At 57.0% G+C, this 9011-nt stretch overlaps 1 protein-coding gene across 1 annotated transcript in view; it reads left to right on the forward strand.

Moving 5' to 3' along the window:
* Positions 1–9011, forward strand: part of CUEDC1 (CUE domain containing 1) — a 22338-nt gene that overhangs the window by 8147 nt on the left and 5180 nt on the right. The window contains exons 4-7 of the mRNA XM_005872561.1: positions 4840–4966; positions 5660–5852; positions 6746–6829; positions 8206–8277. Of these exons, the coding sequence (XP_005872623.1) occupies positions 4840–4966; positions 5660–5852; positions 6746–6829; positions 8206–8277 (476 nt within the window). The remainder of the gene's footprint in view (positions 1–4839; positions 4967–5659; positions 5853–6745; positions 6830–8205; positions 8278–9011) is intronic.

Consider the following 9011-nt stretch of genomic DNA (forward strand, 5'->3'; position numbering starts at 1 on the left):
AAACTGCTAGGTCCTTGGAGACTTCTTCCAGGTGAGGGACTCTGTAATTTGGAAATTTAACATGAAACTGGCTGTCAGCTGGGTCCCCTGGGTCGCTGAGGTGCTAGTTTTTCTGGGCTTCATGTTTGGGGTGGGGCTTGCTGGAGCCCAGGTGTCTCTTTGCCTGAAAGCTGCTGTTCCTGAGATCAGATTTGAGAATGACTCAGGCCTGGGGTGGTAAGGGGTGGCGGAATGATGGGACAGGGGACTTGTCCTAGTGGGTCTTCTCTTCTGGGGATCTTGGGAGCCTCCGACGGTGGCAGTGGAGAATTCTGTTATCATACAGGTATAGACGATAATAACAGCTACCATGTATTTACGAAGCACTGGCAAGCCATCACATTCAGATCCTCTAACAACTTCCGAGGTGGGCACAGCCGTCATCCCCGTTTTACAGATAAAGAGACCGAGCCTAAGAGAGGTTTCATAATTCCCCCAAGACTACAGAGCTGGGATTTGAACCCAGGTCATTTTGACTCCAGAACCAATGCTCTTAATTGCTGTGTCCAGTTGCCTCCCTGATGAGAAAATTCTCTGTGATTGAATCTTGGGGAGCTGAGAGAGGCCTAGCAGATTATGGGGGAGGGACGGGAGCAATGTTTTGAGGCAGGGACAGGAGCAAAGCTGGGCTCCTTTTATCACAAGTGGGACTAGGAGGCTGTAATGGGATGGGAGGCAGGGAGTAAGTAGGTGGGTTGGGGTGAGACCTTGGCAGGACTTGCAGCCTGGATTGGGGCTAAATGATTTCCCTTTGACTTTTAAAACATTTATCCCAAGATGTTTTTGCAAATGGTCTAGTTTCTATTAGGCAGAGTGGTTCTGCCCATTTTTCAGAAGGGAAAACAGGCCGTAAGAGACAGGATCCCCGTGTAAACTTGGTGTGGGTATCCTGGCCACGTCCTCCCTCCCCTACTCTGGCTGGGTGTTCAGCCGCAGTGGGTGGGGTAGGGCTGGAAGCAGGGGTGGTGCAGTGCAGTGGTGGGAGCCCCAATTGGGGGCGAGGTGACCTTAGCACTAGACCAAAGCTTAGGAGGCCTCGTTCAGACCCTGTGGCTTTGAAAAGTCTCTGACCCAGAACTGAAGGCTTTGCTAGGCTGGGGGTGGATACAGAGAAGAGAACTTGAGTTATAGAATCAGCTAGAGCAGAATGCTCTCTCTCCCCCCTTCCTTCAGCTGCCTGACTTCTGATCTTTTAGGTGCCTTTGCTCTGTGGTCCTTGGCTCACTACTTACTGTCTCTGAGCTTCGTTTGCCTCATCTGTGAAATGGGAATGCTGATCCCCGCCTCAGAGCTGTTGGAAGGATTGAGTGAGAGTTGTGGGTGGAGCACTCAGCAGAGTGCCAGGCCTGGTCAGATCTACTGCCAAGTCTCTGACCCAGAACTGAAGGCTTTGCTAGGCTGGGGGTGGATACAGAGAGTTAGAGAATCAGCTACAGCAGAATGCTCTCTCTCTCTCCCCACTTCCTTCAGCTGCCTGACTTCTGATCTTTTAGGTGCCTTTGCTCTGTGGTCCTTGGCTCACTACTTACTGTCTCTGAGCTTCGTTTGCCTCATCTGTGAAATGGGAATGCTGATCCCCGCCTCAGAGCTGTTGGAAGGATTGAGTGAGAGTTGTGGGTGGAGCACTCAGCAGAGTGCCAGGCCTGGTCAGATCTACTGCCATCATGGCTCACTGCTCCGCCCACCCCCGCTGCACGGTGGGCCTCTGAGCTTTAACACTGAACACTGAGACCAGTGGCGAGGCTTCCCTCAGAGGCCAGTGTTCAGAAGGGGCAGTGCCAGCCTCCCAGCATGTGCCCCTTTGCTCTAGGATGGCCCTGCTAAGCCCAAGTCTCTCCACCCAGCATTTAGCGAGCCACCCGCAGTATGGAGGTGCTGAACCATGTGTGTGATGCAGCGATGAACACCCCACTGCCTTGACACCTCCCCCTGCCCCCTGCAAGGAGATCAGAGTCTGGGGGAGGCATAGACCTGGGGGCAGGGGGGCAGGGCTGCCTCGAGGAGCTGATGTCCAAGCTGCAACCTGGTGAAGCGGAGGACAGGAGGGCATTCGGGCAAAGGAAACAGCATGGGCCAAGGCCTGGAGGCAGGGAGGAGGGAGTCATCCGGGGAACTGCAGGGTGTATGGAACGGCTGGGTGAGGCTGGAGAGGCAAGCAGGTCATGGCTGCGCTTTATCCTGCAGCCGGGGTGTTTAAGCTGGAGAGTGCCGTGACGGGGTTAGTGCTTTAGAATCCCCCTCTGGCTGCTGGTGGAGATCAGATTTGGGTAGGAAGTTGGGGGAGGAATGGCCTAGGGTGCCTGTGAGACTGCAGATGGGGTGGGGTTAGGGAGCTTGTCCTGCTGGGGCACAGACAGGCAGGGTGACCCCAGGGGAGTGTGCCTGGCATGCCGGGATCCTGGGTCCAGGTTCTGCCTGAAGGATCTGGGTGCCCTAGGAGAGGGCCTGACCCAGCTGGGCCTCAGTGTGCATGCTTTACCAAAAATCCTGCCTGGAAGGTTTGGCTCTGAAATCCTTCTGGGTCTGTTTCCCGGGTAAACCGGGAGGTCTGATTGGGAGTGGAGTTCTAATGTTGGGGTCCAAGGGCAGGCTCAGGGCAGGGGAGCCTCCCCAGCCTTCTCTCTCCTTTCCCTCCCCCAGCCTGTCCTTCCCTGTCTTCTGAATAAAAGACAGGCCCTGAAACCAGAGGACCCCTCTGCACAGGCCACCTGCTGTTTTCCCCTTGAAAGTACAGCCTTGGAAGTTTTTTATTTGCCTCCCGGCTCATTTCTGACATTCCTTTCCGACCACAGTGGAGTTGCCTGGGCTGCCTGGGCTCAGGGCCCCCCTGTCTCTCACAGCTATGGGCTGACCTCATCTCCGCGGGTGCCAGGGCCAGGAGGGGGCGGGGCCTGCCCCTCCTCCAGGACCTGGGGCCCAGCAGCCAGGGATTCAGCTGAGGACAGGACTCCCGCTCCTCGTCCCCCTCCCCTCTGGGCTTTCCAGTGAAATGTCTAGAGGAGTCCAGTGGGACTCCAGGGCTCGCCCTCCGCAGCTCTCCTGGGTGGCTCGAGGTGTGGTTGCGTTGGGGTGGGCACCCGTGTCCCAGATAAAGACCCTGAAGCCCAAGGAAGGGTGCTGACCCTGGAGAGGATTTCTCTGCTGGGATTCATCAACGCTGGTCTTCAAGGCCCCCCGAGGAATGGGGTGCCCGCTCCCTTGCTTCTCAGGCCCTTAGAGAAAATGAAGCCTCCGACAGTGACAGAAGGCAGAGTGATGTAGACACAACGCTGCCTAGGAATCGGCCACGCTCTTCTGCAGACCGTCCCCTCCTCTGTGCAGCCAGATGAGGGGGTGAGGAGGCAGGCTGGGGTTCCCTTGGCTCCAGTCTGCCTGTGCCGCTCCCACCGCGCACTTAGCAGCTTGTTATCTCGTCTGCTGCCGCCCCCGCCCCTCCTCCTGGCCCCCGCCAGGCCACCCGCCCAAAATAGAAAAGGAAAGGAAGTTATTTCCACAGGCAGCGGCAGCCCGGCCCGGAAAAGCTCCCCTCCAGTGAGGGGGCCGCGGGATTCCTGGAGCTGGAGACCAAATCAAAGCCAGGCCCTGGAGCCAAAGTGGCCCCCACCGCCCCCGGCTGCCTCCTGCGTGTGTCACTCCCGGATTCAGCAGAACACGTGTCCTGCGGTTGCCACGCTGCAGGCCACCGAGGAGCTGTGGGGAGCTCCTGGCGGGGCCCCAGGCTGCCCTCAGGCCCAGGGCGGCAGGGCGGGAGCCCGGGGATGGGGAGGGCACGGCTACTGCCTTTCTTCCTCTCCTCCCCTCCTGGCTGTAGCCTCTGCATGGCACAGACCTCCTGCCAGGCTGCCAGGCACCTGGCCTCTGAGGAGCAGCCCCGAGCGCCCCCTGGAACAAGAACCTCCTGCTCAGTGTGCCTTTCCGAGCGCTGTTCAAGAGCCCGGAGCGGGGCTGTACCCCGTGGGCAGGGAGGCAGCAGTTTCTAGATGAGAGAGACGCTCAGAGGGGAGCAGGTCTCGCCCAAGACCACCCTGCTGGCTTGTGGCTGTGCCAGAACTGGAGCCGGGATTTGCTCTACTCTCTAGGGGTCCTGGTGTCCTCATGCCTCCCCCCCCCACAACCCCTGCGTAATGACATGCATAAAGGCCTGGGGCGGGCTGGGCTGTTGGTTCATTTGGAGCACACCTGTTACTCAGCAGCCATGAGCTCACACGGTGCCGGGTGCTAGGGATAGAAGCATTAAAGGACATGATCCCTGCTGCTTTAGAGGATGTTTATAAACATCTACGCCTACACCCACACCATCCAGCACAAGCGCCACAAATAGAGAGCTCTAGAGCAGCGGTTCTCAACCTGTGGGTCGAGACCCCTTTGGGGGTCGAACGCCTAAGACCATCGAAAACACATATATAATTACATATTGTTTTTGTGATTAATCACTGTGCTTTAATTATGTTCAATTTGTAACAATGAAAATATATCCTGCATATCAGATATTTACATTACGATTCATAACAGTAGCAAAATTACAGTTATGAAGTAGCAATGAAAATAATTTTATGGTTGGGGGTCACCACAACATGAGGAACTGTATTAAAGGGTCGCGGCATTAGGAAGGTTGAGAACCACTGCTTTAGAGTCTTAGAGGCCTCGAGGGCACTGTGGTGCACAGCTGTGAGTGGAAGCAGCAGAGGCCACGGGAGGGAGGAGTGCCATTCTGAGCAGGATCCTGGTGTGAGGGACGGACCAGGACACCCGTGTTGGGGCCTGACTGTTCCCTCCTCATTGTCACCTCTCACCCTCCAGCATCGACGTGCTGGACTCCGCACCCCCTTCCAGCCAGAGGCGCTATCGGAACTGGAACCCGCCACTGCTGGGCAACCTCCCTGACGACTTTCTCCGCATCCTGCCCCAGCAGCTGGACAGCATGCAGGTATGGAGGGAGGCCCCGCCTGCCGCACAGCCTCTCTGCTTGCCCACAGTTTGGGTCAGCCCGTTTCACTTTCTGATATTTAAGCCCAGGCGGAGCTGTTTCTGTTGCCCTGGGTTTGCAGGGAAAGAATGCTGAAGCGAAAGCCTCGTTTCCTGTCTGGGCTGGGAGGTTTCCTGTTCCACCCAGGAAGGTGACAGCCCTGAGGACACTCTGGCCTGAGGGAGGTGGGCCTGGGGCTAGCCAATGGCAGGGAGCCAGAGCGGCTTCCTTCCCTCTCCTGGGAAAGGGCCAAGGCCGCCTCTCCCCAGAGGTGGGCATGTCCCAAGGGCTCTTGCAGAGGGGGTGGCACCCTGAGACCACTGGTGCAGCGAGAGTTTTGAGTTTGGGGATCGTGTGTCGGCTATTGAGCAGTTTGCAAATCACTTTTCAGGACTATTCAGGGTATAGAGAAAGGCATGGGGTGGTCCAGGAGAGGAAAAGTCATTGTTGAGCCCTTACTGCTTCCTTAGCAGAGAGGACTGTGGCCCGAGCAGTTGGATCTGGGCCTGTGACTGGGTCCTGAAAGGAGGTGCAGGTCCCAGGGTGCGGCTGGAAGATCCTGGGACAGGACAGGTGTTCACCCAGATGTGCACGGATGTTTATGCTTGGGTGCCCTCGTGACTAGGCATTCAACATGCTCGCTCCCCTCCTCAGGGCAACCCCAGGGGCTCCAAGCCCATGAACACAGAGGGAGGCCTGACCCCCGCGGCCGGGCCCGGGCCCCGGGACCAGGAGAGCCGCTGGAAGCAGTACCTGGAGGACGAGAGGATCGCGCTCTTCCTGCAGAACGAGGAGTTCATGAAGGAGCTGCAGCGCAACAGAGACTTCCTGCTGGCCCTGGAGAGAGGTGGTGCACCGAGTGGGGCGCTGTGCCCCTTCTCCGTGGCGGAAGAAGTGGCTGATCTTGGCTGTAGCCTTGGGGCTCAGGCGAGACAGGAGGCTGGAGGCCAAGGGCTGGGACATGGCCCACACCACATGATCCCTGGGGGAGCCCCAGAATCCTGCCAAACGGGGACCAGCATCACCAGCTACCCCTCCTCCCACCCCCATATTCAGAGGAAGAGAGGTGTGCCCTCTTAGGCCCTCTTCTTTCCCCTACACATCTGCTCTGTGCCAGGCACTGGCCTTGGCATGATGTGTCTGGAGCTCCAGGAACAGTGACTAGTCCGTGGGTGCCAGAGTTGGAGCCCCCCCCGAGTGGAGGATGTTGGAGCAGGGGCTCTGGAGTTTTGGGGATGTTTGGGTTGTCTTTGGCCCAGGGGCCCAGCTCTCCGGCCTGGCTGCCTTTTCCCTTCAGGGAGAGAGTGTGCGGGGGTGGAGTGCAGAGAGAGGGCTGTGCCAGGTCTGTCTGACGGGTCACAGTGGCAAGTGGGGTGTGTGTGACTGACAGCATGTCATAGGGGAGGAACAAGGTGTGCAGGGAGAAGGGTAGGCTAGACAGAGGCCCAAGGCCGGCCCCAGTTCTGTAGCAAAAGTGCTGGGGGTCTTTGAGCATTTCCTTTTAAACAAAGGGGTTAGACGATATGATCTTCAGAGTCCTCCTGGTTCTGACACTCTACCATTCCAGTGCTTGTCCGGGCAGTAGTTTCTGTGATATCACTGGTTCCCTGACAGCCGGCAGACGTGTGTGCACATCTTTTGTGTGTGCCTGTGTGCGAGTCTAGGGGTTTGGCCTCCAACCACCGCCTTGGTCTCAGCCCAGGAGTTCACTTCCCTGACCTGAATGTGGTCCTTTTCCAGATCGATTGAAATACGAGTCCCAGAAATCCAAGTCCAGCAGCGTGGCTGTGGGAAATGACCTTGGCTTCCCCTCTCCTGCCCCAGGTAACCTTGCCTTCCTGGGAGAGAAGCCCCCAGCTGTGCTTTGCATATTTGGAGTTGCGGGTAGGGTGACAAGATGGGCTGGCGGGAGGGTGCTGTCCCCCCACTGCACTCACTGTGGAGTGAGATGGCCCCTCTAGTTAGCAGCCCTGAATTCTTATAAGCCAGCAGTTGCTGGAGCCCACAGCCGGGATTGGTTAACATGCTGGCTGAACTCCTCAGAGGTGTCTGGAACATGGGCAAGAATGGGACACGCCACAACACATAACGTCCATGTGGGGAGGAGGGACAAGAAGGACTCAAGAGACTTCCAAGCCCTGGTCTCTGCCCCAGGGGGAGCTTATGGAGATACATCTAAGAAATGGGTAGAGCTACCAGCAAAGCTAAGGACACTCTGTTGATTATAGCAAATGCATCGGGAGGAGAAGGGCAGGACCAGTCAGGGAAGGGGTTGCTCACTCATTCACTCATTCATTCATTCATCTGGTAGTTGGGGAATATCTACCATGGGCCCGACCCTGCCGTTGTATTAGGGGAAGGGAATTTTGAGCTTCATGTGTAAGATGGTGAGAAGCAAGAATTGCCTCAAGAGCGGGCCAGATGCCTCCCGGAGCCCTAAGTGGCTGAAGGAGGGCGGGGGGCGGACAGCAGCCTGTTGAGATGCACAAACGAGGTCAGGCTGGGAACATGGGGCAAAGAGACCCAGAGACCCCTGTTCCACACTCAACACCTGGACTTTGCCTATATATGTGCATAGTGGCCCTTTGCCAACCAGAGCCCTCCACACACACACAGGCTGCCCGCCTCAGAGACAGAATCCACAGACCTCACAGTGGTTCTCAACCTTCCTAATCCACGACCCTTTAATACAGTTCCTCATGTTGTGGTGACCCCCAATTTCATTGTTACAAATTGAACATAATTAAAGCATAGTGATTAATCACAAAAACAATATGTAATTATATATGTGTTTTCCGATGGTCTTAGGCAACCCCTGTGAAAGGGTCATTCGACCCCCAAAGGGGTCGCGACCCACAGGTTGAGAACCGCTGCCTTACATGGTGCGGTGGAGTTGGGGTGGGGAGCAGCGGGTGGGGAGCTCAGCCGATCCCGGCTCGCAGGATAAAATCCTGTGGAACTGATTCATAAGCAACAGGCTGGAGCTCAAGCCCCACCAGATGTGCATCTGAGGGTTTTAACAGCAGCCTCTGTCCATGATCCTGAATTAACTATAGACACCAGGGCCGCTGAGATGGATCAGAACGACTCACAGGGGACTTAGTGAACAATGTGACTCGGATTAGCCGAGCGGCAGGGTGGAGGGCAGGGGCCTTCACTCTTCTCTCTAGCTGGCCCTCAGAGGTGCCTCCCCCTTCCAGGAACCAATGACGCCAACCCCGCCGTGTCTGAAGATGCCTTATTCAGGGACAAGTTGAAACACATGGGCAAATGTGAGTCCAGCCCATGTCCCCTTCTCCGATCTTCTCACACCTGCCCTGTGGCCTCGTGGGTGGGAGGGAGCCACCCGGAATTTTTAATGCAGCCGACTCTTGGTGAACCCAAGCGACATTTTAATCGCAGGCTGGCTCCCTCAGCCTTCTTGCCTCATTTCCCTCTGCAGCTGAGTCTGGATACAAATTAAGTTTTAAATCCTCTTGAGCTGTCTGCAGAAAAATCATGTGCTGCACCCGCCCTCCCCCCTTCCCCCCAAGTTTTACTATTCTCTGTGGCTTGAGGGAGCTTAGCTGGGCCTGAGTGGGGCGGTCTTTGCTAAGCCCACTTTCTGCAGGCGAGAGGCCTGCGGGTCCGTGACCTCTTCCCACAAAGTCCTGCCAGCCAGGGCTCGCCTTCCCCTGCCCCGCCCCTCCCACCGCTCCACAGACACACACCCATGTGTGAGTGAGGCTGCCATCCTTTCAGGCTCCATTTCAAGGAAAATCTGGGATTAGTCACGGAAATCCCAGAACCAACTCTGGAGGTGGCGAGGGGAGGGGGTAGGCGGCGGGAAAGAAAGCCAAGAGGCATTGCCGCTTGTCAAGCTGAGAAGGAATACCTAGATCTGGGGCTGCCAGCTGTCCCTGGTCCAGATCCCCGTAGCCTGTGCTGCCCCTGCAGGCCAACCCAGGACGGCAGCCTCACTCCCCGGGGGCGCCAGCCTGGCGTCACCTCCCCAGCTCCCTGGGCT

This window comes from Myotis brandtii, unplaced genomic scaffold, assembly GCF_000412655.1.
Source record: "Myotis brandtii unplaced genomic scaffold, ASM41265v1 scaffold383, whole genome shotgun sequence".
Classification (NCBI taxonomy): Eukaryota; Metazoa; Chordata; class Mammalia; order Chiroptera; family Vespertilionidae; genus Myotis; species Myotis brandtii.